Here is a 21,241-nt window from a genome sequence, read left to right as displayed (position 1 = left end):
GGAAAAAACTGGGAATAAGCTCAGCCCCCTGGAACAGTAAAAATCACAGGGCGTCCCTTCTGAGGTCCTGTCAAAAGATACTGGGCAGTGAAATTCAAACAGGACACAGTCTCTTGAATTGCATTTTCCTATATAATTTCTTTCACCTGCAGAGAATCATTGGTAACTAAACTATCAGCATGAATGAAAATGAAAAAGTCGAGCTTGAGTCTACAACAGATTCACAGGTTTATCAGCTGGCTTTCCTTTCTATGTGTTGTTTCAAAATTGGGAAAATAAGCGTAAAGCATATGGGGTTTAAATGAATTTATTAATTTCTGCCATACTCTTTGGAAAAAGCTTTTTAGACTAAAGTGAAGAGTTTATTCAAGTAATTTTGTGACCTAGAGTCTCTCCCGCACAGTAAAAAATTGGACGCTGGTTCAAGCATTGAGGTGATTATTCTTTTAAGTGTGAGGTGCTCTCCCCAGCAACAAAATTTAAAAAAAAGAATAATGGAATTTTTGTCTATAATTTTAAAAATGTGCCATATAATTAGCAGTATTAACATTGAAGCATTGTCATTTAATGTAAAATATGAATGACGTATTAGAAGAGATAGTTTTAACCATGCAAGATTATGAATTTTGGTTCCCAACAATTCACTTCATAAAAAATATGTCCCAGCTTTTCTGTGCTCCACCTGCTTTAATGTCCCATATACAACATTAAATTTCAAATTATTCTTTTTTCTATACATCCATATTATTGAATTTTGTAAACTATTATTATAGCTGGTCAAAGATTCAAAGTAGAATTTTCCATACATGCCTACAATCTGCATGGCAGAGACCTTGAAGAAATATACCCTGTAATCAGAATGTTTTATGTAAACAAGGATTATTAAGCAATACATATATTTTTTTTAATGCAGGAATAGGGCATACAATAAAATTTGTCATCCTCCATACCAACTACTTTGTTAATATCAAGAATTCAAAAGTAATTTATAAAATAAAGCAAATAAAAATAGGAAGCGTTTAGGACAAATACCACTTTTTTTTTAAATACTACATAGTATGTATGCATTTATATATCTAAAACTAACGTGAAATACTATTTAACACAAATATACATTACTGAAAAATCAAAAACTGGGGTTTTCATTGTCAACATTAAAATAAACCACCTGCATGTACAATTACTATGTCAATGTATCTCAAGCATTTTAGATTCTTTCATAATGTATTTTTAATGCTTTTTAGAAAACAGACATATCACCATCAGCAAATATGACATATTGAAAAGTATTGCTGGTCATTGTTACCTTTAGATAAAATACAACATTCTCAGTAAAACAGCAACTGTACTAAACACAAAGTAAAATTACCAAATTTTTTCACTTTTTCCTTTAAGTGTCTGTTTCATTCTCTAATGATCACTGATGGAATCTGGGATATCCTGCAGCACTTGTATTTATGCTAGTAGGTATTTTTAATCTGCTTCATTGTTAGTGTTTCTGAAATTTTAAAACAAATATTCACTGACATATTCAGCATTTTTAGAGCTTGTTTTTTACAAAATTCTATCATCTATTATAATTAATTATTTATGTCAATAGTCTATAGTGACATGCTATGGAATCAGAGAGAACAGAAAGTTATAAGCTATCGAGATGTATATTTCTATTATACTATCTTAATTTAAATGAACACATACCCCCACAGACATCACCATCTGCATTTTCACACTGTCTGTCATCACATTCACAGTTTTTGCCATGAACTCTGTTGTCTCCTGGAGGGAAGCAAGAGCATTGGCCACATTCACATCTCCCTGTAGAAATAAACAATTGTTAGAGTCATGAGTTCAGTAAAGTAAAATAAATGAATTAAAAATAAAACAACAAACAAATTTATCCTACACCCTATGCCCCAAAGACAAACTAGAAGTCACTCTGTATTAATTAAAGAATGCACATAAACACTGTTTAAAAAAAATAAAATAAAAAACTCTCTCTCATCCCTGGCAACCAGAAGCAAAGTGTATCACTGTTAGATCTTGGTGGAAACATCAATAAGAAATCATTGGCATTGTATGTTTTTCACATCTCAGCTTTGCGTAGCAGAGCTATGGCACATTTTAGCTGCACAATTAACATCTAAAATTGGTTTAAGCTATTTAGCATGTAGCACAGAAACTCCAAAATTACTAGAATTCAACAGTCTATGCACAGGTCTATTTAAAAATATCTCTGTTCATGTAGAAACATAACTCTTCAAATACTCTGTCAGGCATTTGGAAAGCAAAAACCACTATAATTTTTCTTGTCTAGGTGTGAGGAAACAAGTCAAAAACACAGCCTGTCAGAGTCTTGCCTTCCATCAACCTGTTTACAGGAGAACTCCCCACAACTTAAAGGGGAAATAGACCCATCCAATCTCCCACAGATCTTCCACTCTAAAGCCGTGAGTGTTAAAGGGTCAGATGTGAATAAAAAATAACATCAAGGACAGCCTTATGTTGCATATATATGAGACAAACTCAGTTCAGGGTTAACACTGGTTTTGGTATTTCCTAAATTCTCAGAGTTCATCTCCCTGTTTTTAAAATTGTTTATTGCAATGCTGCTGTGAGAATGCTCAGAAAATGACACTGTCATTAGTTACTAACTGTAACTAATACATTTGATGGGCTTGGGAAAAGGTGTCTTGTGTGGGGAGAGAGAAGATGGACCGTTCCCCACATACATTTAAAAAAGGGCCACCAGAGACATGGATTAGGATGTAGAAAATCCTGCACCTTTTAATCTTATTTAATCACAGCATCAGCAAGACTTAACCTGGGCCTGGACACAGCTCTACTGACTGCAGAACCCAAGTTTACAGTAGGAGCAACCATAAGTACAAAGAAAAAAAATCATCCAAGTGCAGCTTTTCAATATGTGACCAAACAGTTCAGCAAAACTGTGTGCAGTTTTGGGCACTGCAGTATAGGAAGGACATCAAGGTGCTGGAGAGGGTGCAGAGAAGGGCAACTAGGTTGATTAGGGGTCTGGAGAACAGGTCCTATAAGGACAGGCTGAGGGAGCTATGTTGCATTGGCAATTATATGAACATATTTGTTCCAGAAGGAAATTTATTATATGAAGTGCACTTAGGACATGATGAAATACAGTTGTATTAGGTAATCACGTGAACATTTAGGATATGTTTGTCTACAGAACGATTGATGTTATTTGCCTGCATTCTCTAAGCTATAATTATTTGCCAAGGACAGCTACATTAAAAACTGGGAAAAACCCATTCCTTAGTATTTAAATCTTCAGAAACTTTTAATGAGTCCAACTTATCAAAATGTGGGGCTCTCATAGTCTCTTTCTATGCATCAACCTTAGACAACCTGGCTACTTTCACAAAAATCTCACATCACAGTGTCCCAAAGCACAGTCAGCACAGTAGGCAGGTAGGTACCTGGTGAACAGGACCAATCTATTGTGAAGACTATGAAATAGACAATAGAACCATTTTTTCACGGTGGTATCCTGGCCAGCTAATGCTATAAGGAGGATGCCTGAAGGACAATAAAATCAGTTTAAGCAAGTTGATTTGAAGAGACGAGTCAGCAGAGGTGGAAAATCCTCTAGAGGGACAAGCAAAGAAAGTTCTGTAATGAGGCTCCTGCATGTTCTATAATTAAGCATCACCTTCTGTAATGCTTAATTTAATAAGTCAGAATGACCTGAGAGCTCAGTGGCTGGGCATTTGCACTGGAATGGGAACAGGTTCCACTCAGTCCCTGCTGCAATTAATGTTTACTCATTGTAGTTAATGTGGAACAGTTTCACCAGCAGAAAAACTTGAGGAATATCCCATCCCTAAGCAGACAGGGCATATTTTTGTCATGTAAGAGATACAAGTTCAGATTGTCTTCTCAAAAGCAAATGCCAAGGGAGTTTAGGCCCTATTTCCTCAGTCTTCTCATTTTAATCAATGAATGAATGAATGGCTATGTTGACATAGCCAAAAAGTCCAAATTCCTTTCTGGTATCTCTGCCCCTTATTGTTTTTTATTGTGTTTTATTTTGCTGGGTCCAACCTATGTTCAGGGTATGGTTTAGACCTTGAAAATGGACAGAAACCTCCATCAGTAAGAGGCCTGGAAAAGAATTTCTCTGAGCTATTTCTTTACTTTTCAATATTGAAATATATAGTTATAACATGTTAGGACACTGCTGCTGAAATTGATACACAAATCATTAGTTCATCTTTCCTTTTAAAAATGTGACAAAATCAGCACTAGGAAAGTAAGAAGTGAATTTAGTGATGGCACTTAATAATTGTGACTTTGTACTGAGTGAAAAAACGTATCTTACCTCCAAAAGTACTGAGATTTTTGTTAGATTATGTAAGGTAGGCTCACACTGTGGAGATAACTTCAGAGAGAATTAAAGTCCTATTGCTTCTGAACAGCTAATTATATAGGATGTTGTAAACCTAAACTTCAAAGACTCAGTTTATCAACATGTAGATAAACACAAGCATTCTGTAATAATAAATTTCAGGTTGCTTCCCTAGGAAAACCTGAATAAGATATTTGGAAGGTAAGCTTGCTTCAGCCACACTACTACTTTGTCAAGATGCACCTGCTACTGAAAAAACAGAAGCCACACCTTACTCTATGACCTTCTTCTTTTAGTTATCATGATAAAATGCTTACCATACAAATTCAATCAATCAAAAGTAATTTGAAGCTCACATTATACTGAAAAGGGATCAGCACTTTACAAAACATACTCTTTCTTTGTCTAGAATAATAGGTTTACCATAGCAACCTGATTATAGAGGGAAAGCTACTGACAAACACATCCTAAATTCTCTTTAAATTCTGGAGCATAGAGAAACAATTAAACACCAGAGGACTATAATATTCTGCATCTTCTTAACTGTCTGTGCAAGAGCTACACTTCATGAGTAAAAAGAAACAAGTTCACCTCAGACATTTTATAGCAAGTGGCTTCCTCTCCTTCTTGCTAAATGAGGAGAAAAAATTTCATGATCTGATGACTTCAGATGAAGGAAACTTTATGATGGATCAGCTATTAGCATTGAAAAGCTTAACCTACTTATTGCAATGCAAGATTCCAAAATTAAAATAGCTATATGATGCATTTATTTGTATATAGTCTCAATATTTCCTTGTAATCTTTTCCCCAATAATGTCAATAGGAGTATTGACTTATTACTGATAATTGTTATTACTTGAAGACTGAAAAAAATACCAGCTTAGGATGGGTTTTTTATTTTTAGAGGGAATTAAAAAGCCACATCTCATTAAAACACTAGAGTTTGTTAGATATCTGTCTCTAGAATTCTAAAATTCCATGCCTTAAGCATTTAGCTTTTTCTTCTATTCACCATTTACTACAGCATTTTTTCATTCCTCTTGTCCAGCATTTATGAAACCACAACTAAGCAAGCAGTGCCTAAACTTACATTAAACCTGCTCCCATGCACATCACCATGATCATTAGCTGCATGCATTCAAACCAGTTTCCAGCTGCCCATATAGGCTGACTGAAAGTCTATTTTGTACAGGTAATTTTCATTTTAAAACACTGTGATAGAAGTATATAATTTGTGTAATAAAACATTTTTACCCTGCTATTGCAATAAAAAATAAAATAAAATTAGGAAGAAACAGCAATAACTTTCAATGTAAAAATAAGCACACTATATAATAAGTTGTGCTTAATTGTCTTTTCCTGTCTATAACTCTACAACATAAACGATTTTCTGTGCATGGTGCTGATTATCTTATAAATGAAAACAAATAAATAAAACCATTTTTAACATTTTCTTTTAAATTGTGTCAGGAATATAGTGCCAAATTGCACTGAGAGCGTGGGAAAAGCAAACCAGGTTCGTTGGTACCTCAGAGAGACTGCATTTCTGACTAGTGATAAATAGAAGAGAATGTGCCTTTAGGAAGGACTTTTCTGCCCCACGGCTGTCCCTGGCTTAACATCTGAAAGCATTACCCGTCAGAAATTGCTTTGTTATCAAGCAATCTCAGACAACCTGAGCACATTCAGTAAAGCTGCTGTGTCTTTCTGCCAGCAGAACCCATTTCATGCTGGATGGGAACAGATGATCTAAAAAAATGTTCAGAAATGGCAAATCTGAGAAGGGGGATGGGAAGATTTGTACAGAAGGTAACAAAGTTTCAGGGGACATAGTGGGGGGGGGGGGGGAAGCAGATGTGACTTAAGGAAGTACTAGATAGGATGTAGCAGCTTCAGGTAAGGAAAAGGAAAATTCCCTGAGTTGGGGAGGGAAAAAAAAAGATGAGTAAAGGAAATAAACAGTGCCACTAAATGGGTGAACAAAATGCAGGCCTTACCAAAAATAGGATGGACAATCTCATCATGCCTCCCTCAGTCTGAGGCATTAAGAGCAGTCCAATCCAGCTGAGCTTGATCAATGAGGAGAAATGTATAGATTCAGACAGAAAACAACTGCAGGGTTCTCAGTGGACACAGATAGCTTATTTTGCATGCCCTATTCCCAAAATGTCCTGGAATGATTTCCCACACCTAGAATGGCTTTTCATTAACTAAAAATTAAAGTAAATAAATAAAAGCATATCAAAATATTGTAATGGTTACATTAAAAAAAAATAATTCTGACTCATATGTGGAGGGATCTCTGGCTTTTAAAATGCTGGTAATTCTTGGAGCTGGTTCGTTGGATGGTTTATGAGTTGGTAGAAAAAGGGAAACTTTTTTACTATGTGGAAAACTAACAGAAAGCATTTTTAGTATGTGGAAAACTAACCTTGGAACCTCTTTAAACATCTGAGTATCTGGCTCATCTGACACGAACTATAACAATCTGGGTATAGTTTCTGACAGGGATTTTAGGCCAGTGAGTGCAAGGTTCTACTAGTAATACATTAACAAAGTCACCAGCAACTTCTGGTTATGTTGGGAAAAAAAATAAAGTTTTTTAGAGGAGGAAAGCTCATGAGCTTATATCAGAACAGTTCTGTTTGTCTCCAATGCTCCAACATGTCTGGAGTTTTGTGACAAAACAACTGGTCAGGCTAGCCTAACTCTGGTGCTACCTCTTCAGCAAAAGCAGTTCAAAATCTAGCGGATAGTATTGATTTTCCTGCTGAACTTGAACAGTCATTTTTGTACCGAAGTTCTGTTTTACCACCTCAGAGAGATGAAGAGCATCAGAGTACTTCAATGCAGTTTGCCCTCTGTGCAGAGAGCTCAGCTGCAGCTGCAGAGGGAGGAAGGTGCACAATGCTGGTCCTCACAGCTCGCTGGCCTTCATCACCAACCTCAGCTCCTTCCTCGTGAGCAGCTCAGTGATAGGAGCAGACGAGTGTGTGACATGTGTCAGCAATGCTCTGCACTTCATGAGGCTTTGCAGAAAATATAGAAAGCCAACAGTCCAAGAGAGGACATCCTGTACAGCAGCCTCCTTGCATTCAAAACATCAGATGGGAATATCGATGTTTCCGTCTTTTAACGGAAGTGACAAGAACCACAATGATTTCTCTGTTAGACCCTTGGGGGTTGGGAAGCCTATTTTTGTGGAGATCTGGTGGAAACTGGGTTTTCCACACAAGGCTCAAGCAAAAAGCACTTCTTTTTTTTCTTCAGTACATTGTGAAAAAGAGTATGGTGCATTTATTTCCTCATACACAAGAAAAAAACATGCTTCAACTACTACAGGAAAAACTCCTTGTTCAGAGTTGGGTTGGGAACTAACTTTCTGTTTCTAAATCAATACACAGAAAACAAGCATGCCTTAAATCCACTCATAAAAAGAGATTATTTGCAGCATGACTGACCCAAGACCTCAATTAAGATCTGAAAGCTCCAGAGAAGAGCTTAGCTGAATCATACAGCCATAAAATGAAATGAAAATTGTTTTAATAAATCTAAAGTAATTTCAAAACTTCAAATTTCTGAACTACTTTTCTCCAATAATTTTGTACACTGAAGTGAAATTTTAGCAGCAAGCTCTGAGATTTTTATTTCAATAGCACCAACAGTAGCCAAAGTGTGTAACTGGGTTAAGTATCTGTATTTTCCTTAGTCTTACTAGGCACCTCTCCACTGCAATCACTGTGTCAGCTACTACATTCAGACCTATCAACAGGGCTGAACTAACTGCCATCTACTAACTATTACCATACGACTACATCACACACCTAGAAGTCTTGCATCTGTAGGTGATAATGTTTTGTTTCAGGTTGCACCTCACCCAAGGCCCATACGTGGTTTCAAAGGCCAGGATACAAAGCACCAAGCTGTCATCCCTCATATAATAAGGCGTGTGGATTTTTTTCTCAGACAGAAAATGTATGCAACTTCTAATTTTTTAAAAAATTGATTTGCTTTATAATGTGAAAGAGTATTTTAAAAAGTCTGACAATATTATTTTTTCTTTAAGGGAGATTTAAAAATAACAAACGACACCAAACAAAAAACCAAAACAACACACAGAAAAAAAAATCCCTAAGATAAAAATGCCCAGAAAAATAGAAGTTTGTTATTCCAAACAACAGAACTTCCACAAAAAGGCAAGCAACCGAATATCCAGGATTGTAAAAGCAAGAGCAATTGCAAATGGCTGAGACTTGCCCCCCACTTTAGTACACATGCATGTATGACTGGAAGCCTAATTGCACAGTTGGCATATGGCATCTGAAGTGAATCCTCTTCCTTTGTGACAGCCTAATAGTGAAATACTTCTTTAGATAAATCCACTTAGCAGCACCACTTTACAGATTTAGCATCAGATAGCCTTTTACGGCTCTTGCTGATCAGCACTACTGATTTGTATCTTCTTTTCTATCTTGCTTTTCTCTTCCACTGTTGTTTTTTTTTTTCCTTCCTCTCTCTCTTTTAAACATTTGGGTAAGAAGCACTGCTGTGCAGCTAGTTTCCCTTTCAGATTGTTAACTTGTTGACATCTGCTATCATCATCAAGCCGGCATGTCTCCTCCATCTGCCTCTCTCGGTAGCACTGCTTTGAGGATGCAGTCTGTTAAGGCTGCTATTGTGTTTCTGCACAACCAAGAGTGAATTTCTAGAGGATTTCCAGGAGAGGAGTCATCAAGAATACCCCTGCCCACTTTGCAAAAGCAGAATTTTAGCCTTATGCCTCACTTTTCCTGGTGGTATCTTCCTCAGGTCTCCCAATGGGAACACGCCCTAGACAATTCACTCAGTGTATTAAAGAGACAAGTAGGATTAAAGGCAATTACTTCGCTGTTGGAAAGAAATGTGATTGTCAATGTCACCACACAGAGGAGAGATGCATGAAGAAGACATGGAAGAAGATGGCTAAATGCTTTCTAAAGAAAAATGTTGTTTAGGCAAAGGATAGTGGAAATGAAAAAGGGGGAGGAGGAATCTGTTGGGGGGGAAAGAGAAAAATAGACAGCATAGAAAATGTCACTCCAAAGATGTAAAAAGCCTAGAATTCAGCAAGTCATCATCTCATTTTTTTCTACCCTTACTCCCCTTCCCTCCCCAATTCTCTCACTCCAATAAAAATCATTCCTCTTTCTTCCATCAACCTCTTTCTATTCTGCTTTTCTCTCTATTTTTTTTTCTTTTCTTTTTCCACTTTGTCCAATGGGCCCTCCCCTCCTTTAAAATGTTTCACTGCTGGGTACTGAACATTTTGTACTTCCACAAATCATCTGGTCTTTCAGATCACCCTATGTTACCTCGCTTACACTGAGCTCTGTTTTTTTCATCTCTTTTTCATTCTTTCCCTCCAAAATGCTTTCAATAACTCAAACTATCAAGAATAACTACTGTAAAGAGATGCCAATAAATCAAGTAAAGGATACATGGCATTCTACTAAAAGTAACGTCTTCTCCATAGAATATGAAAAATGAAGTATTGAGTTTGATTTAAAGCACCTGACTTGAGGATGCTTTTCCTTAACACTGACAACTATTAGGAAAAATAAGTCTCATTTTTGCTTTCAGCCTGTCCAAGTGTCTGATGCTTAGCATAAGCTACTATAAAGTATTTTCTAGCAAAACCCAAACATAATAAAGAGGCACAATTCAACAGCGAAAGATAGACAAAACACAAGGACATTGTTCAAGAAGCTGTGAGGGCTTTTGAGCCGTTAACAGCTTTATACATTTTACTGCCTTATCATCCAGAGGATTGACTGCTTACCTCTTTTTTACATGATCTGCCATGTAATGAGTCACAGCACCAATTCCACAGAGATATTTAATTTGCAGATTAATTTACTAGAAAATGTCAGCTACTTTGTGGAAGTTTAATCACCAAAATGTTAACCTTGTTCACTTCCTGCTGATGCCTGTTGTTTATTAGGCAGTAAATTTCAAGATATTTTAGGATTGTAATACAAGCCTATCTATTAGAATGTTTAAACTCCTAGAAACTCTGCTCTTTGAAGCTTTAGCCAAGATTAAAGAGCTTTATAATGGCAAAACAGCAATATGAAAAGATTCAACTGCATAGCAACCATCAATATTATTTGCAGATAACAGACTGCTAAATTCAGGAACCATGGCAACAAATGACATCACAATGTATCTATCTTATCAATTAGCTTTCACCTCAAGATTTTTCCAGACACGAAAGACATTACCTAGCAACTGCATCATCTTCTGAGTTGTTCCAAGTTAAAATGCTCTTACTTGTAAGCATTTTTTTCCTTTTTGTGGCCAACTGGCCAGATTGTGCACTAGCCTCATGTTACAGGGCTCCAAAGCGTCCTGACAATTGCAACAATAATTTGAAAAAATGAAAGGAAGGATTTTTATTTTTTTGTAATTAGCTAACTCAAGCAACTGCTTTGGAGAGCCTAAGACTGAAACAATTGCCTATACTTACTATTGTTGCTAGTTCTGAGAGCAAGACATCAGGTTGATATTGTGCACTAGGCCAAACATTTCTAGAAGGATCACTGCTCAATAGGACATATGCTCCTGCCAAAATTTCTGCTTTGACTGTAACTGACCTTCTTTTTGCCAATCCGTCACAAGCAACGGATTTACCTGCATACTCAAGTTGGAGCTGCAAAACACTCGAGTCTCACCATGTGGCTACCCACCCATTCTCTACCACCAGCTTTCAGTCCTAAGCCACATTCCCACCAGCCACTCTGTGCCTGCTCGCAGCTCTGGAAGAGCCTCAAGCCTTGGTCAGTGTCACCCACTGGAGAGAAGAGGAAACACCTCTGATGAGCAAAAGAGGTGCTTGAAATCAAATGGAAACTAGGGACTAAGAAAGAATTTTCCACATCAGTGCAGGGACTCCAATATTACCACACAACATAAACTCCTGAGAGCGCCAGGGAAAGTTTATATATCTTAAAATTCTTCCTATAAGTCCTCTCTCAAAAGACAGAGAGAGAAGAGTCTGATGTTCCCCAGAAAGCATTAAAAGCTCTCCAGCAGACTGAGAATTCAAAACACATGACCAGTCATTAATCCCTTGAAAATTTCAGTCAACATGATTTTGAGGAAAAATGACCACATGTCAGTAACATGCTTGATATTGTATCTCTCTTGATTAAGGGTATCATTAATCTTTTCTGTCTTTAAAAATCACTGTTCAAAAATTTAGAATTTTATCAAGATTGATGTATGAAAAAACTTAAGATTAAAATAAAAATTTTAAAAATGACAATTTTTTAATAGCATGGGAAACATTCTGAAGTCAAATGAAGTAAAAATAGAAAAGCTAAGGTATATTATATAAATCAGAGAGTAAGACGATCTTTTACAACTGAATAAATTGTTAAGACTGTAAAATCTGATAAGTACTGTAAGGAATTCTATGCTACATTGAAAACATCTATCCTCTTCTGTTTTGGACATAAGTATAGATATTACACAAAGTACTGCTTTGTCAGCCTCCTCAGTCACCACATAAGAACACAAAGGCAATGCAAGTAGTGCTTTCTACAGACCAATTGCTTTATTAAATATTTAAAAATTCATCAGAAATTAAATTGCTGGCTAAAAAGCAATCCTTTCCAGGAAAAAACAATATTCACTGCAACAGTTTATAGCAAAAATAAATAAATAAATAAATCTGTCAAATAAGAGAACAACTAAGAAGAAAAATCTAGACCTAGCCAGTGGACTGAGTGGTTTTATCTTTCTGGGTAGAGAAAATACATCAAAGCCATCTGCTGCAGCAATTTGTGTGCCTTTTCTCCCCCAAATACTTTGTTTAAGCAGGTCTGCCACATTGTAAACTAAAACTGTCTGTTCCCCAGCAATGAATATACAGGAAACAAAGTGTTCCCAGAGACAGTGGTCACTCACTATTTCAGAAACCTGAAGACAGATGTGACTCCCTACCCACTCCAGCCTTTTAGAAGCAGTACTTTGCAACTTCAAATTACTCCAGTGGAGAGGAAAGAAAGAATTCAACCCTTCCGATAAACCCAGCTTGTGAAAGACACCCTACAAAAGCCAATTTCATTACTTTATTTAGCCCTATTTAGCAAAAGCTCACTGAAAAAAAATAGCCAGTGATAAAGTCAAGAAGGCAGAAACACAGAAGAGTTTTCATGTTAATTTAAAGGTGGGAGAGGTTACCGGGAGTTTATTCTTTCCTTTTCCATGCTTTTGCTTTCAGTGGTAGGAGTAGAAAAAGTTGTCTAAGTGGTTGCCAAGGCAGCAGAAGATGGGACATGGAGAGAAGACCACTACTATGATTAGTTAGACTTTGGTAAGCATACTCTGGACTATGCATGTGTAAAAAATGTAATTTAACAGGTTGCACTAATGAAGAGATCCTAAGACTAAAGCCATAGCTGAGGATGAAGGTAAAATTTGGATGGGGAATGAAACAATGTGAGAGAATAAGGAAGGTCGGATAAAGTGAAAACTTGCATATCTAGCAAAAAAGAAGATTTTGACAGCAGTCCCCTAGATGAGGAAAACAGCCATGAAGTCAGGATACAAAAGCAAATCCAATAATTGAGAAGAATTAGGTATGAAGGAGTGCTCCACATTCTGAAAAATCAATAAAAGAAGATGTGAAAAGGAATGAAAGAGTAAAGCTGCCTGAAAATCATAGAAACACAGAATTGTTTAGGTCAGAAAAGACCCTTAAGATCAAGTCCAACTATTAATCCAGCACTGCCAAATCCACCAATAAACCATGTCCTTATGCACCACAGTTACACATCTTTTAAATACCTCCAGGGATGGTGACTTCACCATTTCCCTGGGAAGCCTGTTCCAGTACCTGACAACCCTCTTCGTGAATTTTTTTTTTTCCTAATATCCAAACTAACTTCCCTTGGCACAACTTGAGGCCATTTCCTCTCATCCTATCACCTTGTTACTTGGGAAAAGAAACCCACATTCAACTCACTACAAACCCCTTCCAGTAGTTGTAGAGAGCAATGAGGTGTCCCCGTATCTCTAAAGAACAGACAAGGGAGGCAGGTAAGTACCAGAGCTCACAGAATAATAAGTGGGTGATGGTGTGAAAACAGAAAGTTAGATGATACACCATAAGAAAAAAAAAATAGGAGAACCTGATACTGACACTCAGCAAAAAAGGCAGATTGATCTCAAAAAGGCAAGGTATGCAAAATAGGTGAGGATGAGTGGTTCTGAGACAACAGCCAGCTCAAGCAGTGGTGTGGAGAAAAAAGCTGTATTGTCCTCTGAAAGCAAAAGAACTTTTGTCCAAGTCAAAATGACGTATCTATGGAAAGAGCCAACACATTTTCCACAATAATAAATAATCAGTCCCCATTTCCATATCTCTGATTAGTCAGGACATTCACCTTGCTGAACTGTGAAGACATGCATCATTTCACAGAATGCTGAGTCTACAGAAAGTAATACATTTCCCGAACCACCATGGTTCAAAACTTTGCCAGCTGATTTTTATTGTTTAAGAACAATATTTTTTTGCCTCTAGTATGGCCTCCTTTCCTCTAACACTGTGAAACCAAATCACCTCGGAACCACCATGGCTCAAAAGGATCAAATGGTGGCCAAAACATGGGGGCCATGTGGAGGCACAGTTAGAGAGCTTGTGCGGGCCTGTATTACCACTGGGCTGTTCAAACAAGCTAGATCTTTCTTTCAGAAAAAAAATGCTCCTATATGCTTACTCATTATAATTAAAGAGGGTATCAGGGATCACGGGGCATGGCTGCACCTTCCAAGTTTCACCATGAATTTAGGCAAATAATTACCAATCCACCTTCTTGTCTACAAGAATAAAGCAGGCTCACAGCACCCTAGAGCAGAGCACTAGGAACCAGTGCATTAGAAGTAGTCAGCATGGAGAGTGGTGTTATGAAAAAAAATCAACCACCCCATAACCTGTGCCTTGCATGACAGGGAAATTTGCAAAGAGCCTGTCCAGAAGGAGAAGGAGAACATGAGGGAACTGCCTTTTAAGCTGCAAGGTATAATTTAGCAGCTGATAGGAGTGCTTGTGTGCTGTCAAATCAGGTGCTCCTGGCCCTTGGCTCCTGCTCCACTCCACTCCTGCTCCACTCAAAGGACCTAGAGGAGTTGGCAGCTCTTGGTTTGCATGAGAAGTGATGGCTTACAGGAGCTTGGTGCTTGTAAGTCCATCAGCTTTGCTGCTTCTGGAGGTGTTGCCATGTTTGGGGTAGAAGGCATTTGTGAGTCCCACTGAGCCCTGAGCTCCAGGCCATCTGTTGGCAGCTGCAGGATCCAGCTGATCTCAGCTGTTGAGCTTGGACCTGTGTACCCACGAGCCCTGGAGATGAACCAGGCAGCTTTGCAGAAAATTTAAAGAAGCATTTGTTGTTCATGTGTCTCACTGAGAGGCATTAAGCTGGTACAAGAGAGCAGACAGGAAGCAAATCCCAGTGGTAAGAAACATTTTTCCAGCACTAGGATGCCATCTATGATTTTAACATGGCAAGAATTAATGCTAAAGCCATGTTTGCTCATAACAACTTTGATGGACTACCAAAAATCCACCCCAGTGGTTTTCCAGGAAATGTCAGAGTTCTGTTTAGCAAAAAAAATGCCCAGCAAAACCTAATAACTGCTAACCAGATTAAACTCAATGAGTTTGGCAAGCTCTGTCATACCTGATTTCAGCTGGAAATCAGGCCTAGATGGAGCACTCCACACTTAATGTAAGCATCTTATTAGAGGAATAAAATAGGCCTGGTATTAGTTATTATTATGAAAGTTACTTTAACACAGCATGAATGTGGGATTTACTTTTATTGCTGTTTTAGAGAAAAGTACCCCAAATTACTCAGATAAATAAAAGTAATGGTTTAATGTTATACTTAAAAAAAAAAATCAATTAATTCTGAAGATCTAATTTTGAAGCTAATAAAGATTTGGATTTGCTTTTGTTTTGTTTGTTTTTAACATCAAGAAATAATGAACTAAACAGCATTACTTAATTTAAAAACAACAACAACAACAACAACAACCAACCAAAAACCCCTCAAACAGTAATGGCTCCTCTTTGCTATTATAGTCATAAGAAAATTGCATTTAAGCCTCCTCTCACTGGATCCATGCAACTGAAAAACTGGGGCATTATTAAGTTCCTCTGCAGGAAAATCTAAGGTCCCAGCAACTGTTTGGATTTTAACTCTTCTCCCCAGGAACGTGTGTTCTGGCAGCGCACTGAACACACTGAAAGCAGCAAGAGGCTGCCACAGGAGAGCTAGTAATTGTGTTGCTATTTTCATTTCCCTTTCTTGGAGTGTGGAGGCTAGTGAGGCTGGGCGCTGAGGGAGTGGGAAGAAATAAGGAAAATAATCAGTAGAACTCATTATTTTTCTGTGAGAAAAAGTGGGAGGCATAAGTAATAGGGGGCGGTAATCGTAGATCAGACAAGGGCAGAAGCTGATACTCAGTTGTAAGAAGAAAAAGAGCAGTGGAGACATCATCTGAAAATAAGCAACAACCACATGTATTATAACATCAGTGCCATGCAAAACACTCTTGCAACACACAGATGCACACAGTCACAGAAATAAAGCATTCATTTTAACAAGTCAGTCGTGCTTTGCTTCCCTCCCAAGAGCAGCAGCCCTGCCTCCTCCCCACCACCCAGACAGCAGGCATCTGAGCATCAATGCTGCAGACCTTGGGTCTCTCCATCTTGCTCAGGAACAGCCTGGCTGTCAGAAGTTATGACAGGAAGAGGTCAGCGGGCAAAAGAGCAGTGGGTGAGTGCCAGAGAAGGCTGTGTTGCAACAGACATGGACAGCCTGGGATTATTGCTGTCAGGATCAGGAGCCCAAGCACAGGATGATCACAATGACAGAATTTGATACTTTCCTTGAAGCCTTCATTATCAGCACTGCTACTTAAATGAATGACTCATTCATCTACCCTGTCTCAAAGATCACAAGAGGAAACATTACAACCATCTCTATCCGTTTCTCCACTATTTTATTTATAGCTGCAATTAATGAAAAAGAAATGTATTTTCCTAAGAAGTTTCACTGCACAAGTGAAAAATATCTATGAACCAAATAGTTTATACAGTATAAGAAATACACATAAAACAATATACACAAAACTCCGTCACTTTAGGTATCTACCTGAATGACAATCTAGGCTTATCCTAAAAAAGCCACCACTGCTAAGCAGAGGTTCAGTGTTCAAAAGACCAATAAAATCAGCATACAAAACCAGACAAACCCCACTCAAGCGTCAAGAGGCATGTTGAGTGTGACATTTTGATAATACAAGCTTTAAAACTAAAAGAGGGTAAATTTAGATTAGATTTAAGGAAGCCATTTTCTACTATGAAGGTGCTGAAACGCTGGATTAGGTTGCCCAAAGAGGTGGTAGATGGCCCCTCTCTGGCAACATTCAAGGTCAGGTTGGGTGGGGCTCTGAGCAACCTGATGTAGTTGAAGATGTCCCTGCTCATGGCAGGGGGGGTGGACTAGATGACCTTTAAAGGTCTGATCCAACCCAAACTACTCTATGATTCTGCTTCTGCTTCTTTAATGCAATTTTTTTCACGGGCATTTTCCCCTGAAAGATCTTTATCCGAAAAAGTGTAGTATTGATGCAGGTACCTTCTATACACAAAACCCATGCAAGAGCACACACATGTAAGTATCTCTTGAAGGTAAAAAGTAACGAATGCTGAGCTTTCCCAGCAAGCTGTACCAAAATCACATGATTACATGACATATAATGACACTGAAGATCAATTCAATTCTAGGGAAAATAACCCCACCACCATCCTAAAATATCAGATTAAAACAGCTTCCAAATGGAGGAAAATTTGGAATGGCAGGTACAGTATCAATTATCACACTGTCGTGGCTTGAGCCCAACACGGCAACAAAGGACCAGCCCCGTGGCCACTCACTCAACTCCCCCAACACACACTCTGGGATGAGGAGGACAAAGCTCATGGGTTGAGACAAAGGACAAGGAGGGTTCTTCACCGATTAAGGTCCCGGGCAAAACAGACTCAACTTGGGGGAAAAATAATAATTTAATTTCACACTAATCAAACACACAGAGGACACAGACAACACACAGAGCAGGGCTTGCATATGTTACCCCACCCCTCCCTTCTTCCTGGCCCCAAATCACTTTGTTCCCGGTTTCTCTCCCTCCTTCCCCCCAGCAGCACAGGGGGACAGGGGATGGGGTTTAGAGTCAGTTCACAGGCTGGTGGTTCCTGCTGCTCCTTCCTCCTCAGGAAGAAGGATTCCTTACAGTCCTTCCCTGCTTCCCCATGGGGTCCCTCCCATGGCAGAGAGTCCTCCACGAACCTCTCCTGCATGAGCCCTTCCCACGAGGTCCAGAGCTGCTCCAGCCTGAGCTTCCCACAGAGTCATTGGCTCCTTCGGGAACAGCCACCTCCCCTGGCACCGGGGTCTTCCAAAGCTGCGCAATCAGAGTCCACAGGCAGCAAATCCTCTGGCCACAAAATCCAAGTCCACTGGCCAAGTTCACCCCTCCTGGCACCTTCAGGGAATGTTCCACCATGTTCCTCCATGAGTGCAGGGGGACAGCTGCCATCTCGCCATGGGTTGCAGGGAAACTTCTGCTTGGGCACCTTCTTCCCCTTCTTCCTCACCAACCACCAGCACCGCTCGTCTTCCCCTGCACCGCTTCTCCCCATCTCCTAGCTCTGCTCAGGTGTTATAGCTGTTCTTTTGTATGTTAATCGCTGAGGTGCATCTATTGTCCCTCTAATGGCTCCTTGGCTGTGTTTGGAGCAGAGGGAGCTTCTCAGCTTCTTACAGGAGCCACTCCTGGGGCCTTTCCCCCAGTACCAAAAAACCCACCAAACCAAACCAGAACACACATGCACACAGATCTGCAACAGGCACTCAGAAGTTTCATGTCATTTTCAACAAGTATCCCCCAAAATACCCCACATAGCAATTCCGTTGTTGCTTCCATACTAGAGGGTAAGAAATTACATGTCAACTTTCACCCCATCCTTCTGCTAGGAAGGAGATAAAACCTGTAAGGACTGATCTGTACAGTCTTTTCGAATAAAACTAGATTAAAAACTCATTTATCAGCATGAAAGTAGATGCTTACCAGAGTTTAACACTTCAAGCATGCTGCTACCCTAAGACGGTTTCAGGTCTGGAGCTAGAACTTGTGTAGCTAACATGTTATGAAACACAAACTCAGGACTTTCTGTAGAAGACACTAAGGGCAGACCCTGAGCAAAGCTGAAGAGTTTTGAGCTGATCCATGTCCTGTGTTCCAAATGAAGCAATGTCTTTGAAGAATCTTATTAACTCGTAGACAGCTGTATATACCATACAAAACCCTAGATTAGATGTGCTTCATATTGACTGTGAGGTGGCTGGAACTCATGCTGTGCAGAAGATCAGATCATATATTTGTCTTCTGCAGATAGAATTTTAAAGAAAATAAACTCAATTTTCAGAATGCCTGTGGCTCCAACTACCTCAGTAAAGGAGAGCCCCACTAGTTAGCACAAAGGCTGAAGCCAAGAAGGGATGTGTTCTTGCAGAACCTGAAACCCAGAAGCAGCTCTCACAACTACCCCCTTTAGCTCTCCTCCTGCTGCCCGTGCTTTTTTCGCAGCAAAGCCTCCTGCAAGGGAACGGGTTACTGAGCAGTTGAGTGATAAATGACACTCCTGTTCTCATGGACACAGGCGAAAAAAGGGAACACAGATGCATCAGATGTATAAACCAGAGAGATACACACACGAGTGTCTTAGCTTTTCCTTTCCATTAGAATATGTGAACAATGCTACTTTCAGGTGTTAGCCTAGTACCATGAAATCAGACCATCTCAAATTAGGAAAGAGATGGACCAACTGTCTAGTACTGCTGCCTCCTGCTCCTAAGGGACTGCAATACATTGTCTTTCACTGAAAGTAGTTCATTTGTATTGATGAGAAAATGAAACTGTTGCCATGAAGCCATGCTGCAAAATTCATCAGATGTATGTGTCCTTGTGGGAAAGTCTTTTCAGCTAAAGTGAGCAACAGTGCAATCAGTGGGGATCACAGAATAGTTGAGGTGGGAAGGCACCCCTGGAGATCACCTATTCCAATGTCTCTGCTTAGCACAAGGTGACCTACAGCAGGCTCCCCAGAACTGGGTCCAATTTAGTTTTTAATTACTCCAAGGATGAAGACTACAAAAAACCTCCAAAGAAGCTTTTCCAATGTGTGACCACTCTCACAGAAAAAAAAAAAATAAAAATCATCTTAATCCTTTTCCTTTTCTGACCTATTATGTCACTAGGATTGTTCAAGGGTTTCCATTACCCAGAAAAAAAATCAGAATTTTAAGGTAAATTATTACAATACCGTCCCTGTAGGAAGGAAAGAAAAGAAAAAGTTGGTGGATTAATTAGAGATCATTAATATTTTTTTGGGAAAAACAAAAGCAAGTTTCCCAAAAGCTTGTGGTAAAAATGCAAAATATACATTTGCACTCAATACTTTCTGATTAATAAAAAAACTTATTAAACTGTCTTGGAAATGGAATATTTATAGAACACAACATCCCCACACAGCACTCCTTTGAAAATGAATCTATGTATCTGTTTTGCAAAGGCCATATGTGGTTTTTTTTACTAATAGATTATGCTTTTTCCAAACACATAAATTAGAACCAGAATCAACACGGGAACATATTTTACTGACAGATAAATTATTTCTTAAAAGTGTGCTTTTGCCAGCTACCTTTAAAACAGCAACAGATTTTCAATGTCTACAAAGGACACACTTCAAAAAACTCATTTTTCTTGCCCTGTTGGGTGCAGGGTCCTCAGAAAGAACCTCAGTGTTAGAAGTTAAGTTATATTCATTAAAGCAGAAACAAGTACTCTGCTTTTCAGTTTCAGACTATCAAAACTGGGCTCCATATTTATTGTAAATGTAATATTATAAGAGTGAGTGTAAGAGCTTCCAAAATACAGCCCGTTGAGTTACTTGGAATTAGTAGCAGGATTCACCAGCAGCCATGAGAAAATAAAGGAACCACCTCAGCAATGTTTGATATATTGAGTGCACTGATTAATTAAGTCAACAAGAAGGCCATAAAGAGGGGAGAAGGATGTACTAGAAGCCCACCATCCACACTGCATGATTTGGGCAAGGCATGCTGGCTAGCTCCATCTTCTTTCCAGGATGAAACTAATATATCAAAATGCAGAAATTTAGAGGGTCAAGGCCCTGCTGACTCCTTGCAGCATGCTAAGAAACACCACTGATACCCTGAGAGATAGATCTCATTACACCACCTGTAATAGGCACCAATCAGGCATTGCCCAAACTCATTAACAAACCCAGTGAACAGCTGTATCTCCTGCTGCTCACTTCTGTTCTTCCTTAGGGACTTTTCATAACATAGATATTCTAGTTTGAAACTTAGATAAGGGATAGAGGAGAAAGGACACGAAATTATCTGTTGTTATTCAAATCCCACGATTTTTGCCCTTGAGTTTATCTTTTCTTCAAATCAAAGTAATTCTGTGCATTGTCTTTCATGAAGTTATGGTCTTCCTGATATCTGTCTCAATAATTAATGCATAAAGTTATTGCTTGTGTGCATAATCGTCCTCTCCAATGAATATGTGAAGGAGGAAAGATCAGAAGTTGTCAAATGCTTCCAGAGCCTCTCTCCATGACAGAATGATAGATCCCAATGCTGTATTTAAAACACAGCTGAATAGATAAAAATAGTGTTTAACTCTTACAGTCATTATGAACCACAGTAATTTATT

General features: G+C 38.8%; 1 protein-coding gene across 1 annotated transcript in view; it reads right to left on the bottom strand.

The window, feature by feature from the left end:
- ITGBL1 (integrin subunit beta like 1) overlaps window positions 1–21,241 on the bottom strand; it is a 72,550-nt gene that overhangs the window by 18,265 nt on the left and 33,044 nt on the right. Inside the window, exon 6 of the mRNA XM_051630578.1 lies at window positions 1,699–1,815. Within this exon, the coding sequence (XP_051486538.1) occupies window positions 1,699–1,815 (117 nt within the window). The remainder of the gene's footprint in view (window positions 1–1,698; window positions 1,816–21,241) is intronic.

The sequence above is a fragment of the Apus apus genome, chromosome 1, assembly GCF_020740795.1.
Source record: "Apus apus isolate bApuApu2 chromosome 1, bApuApu2.pri.cur, whole genome shotgun sequence".
NCBI lineage: Eukaryota > Metazoa > Chordata > Aves > Apodiformes > Apodidae > Apus > Apus apus.
The sequence above is the reverse complement of the archived record's forward strand: the minus strand, read 5'-3'. Positions and strand labels throughout refer to the sequence as shown.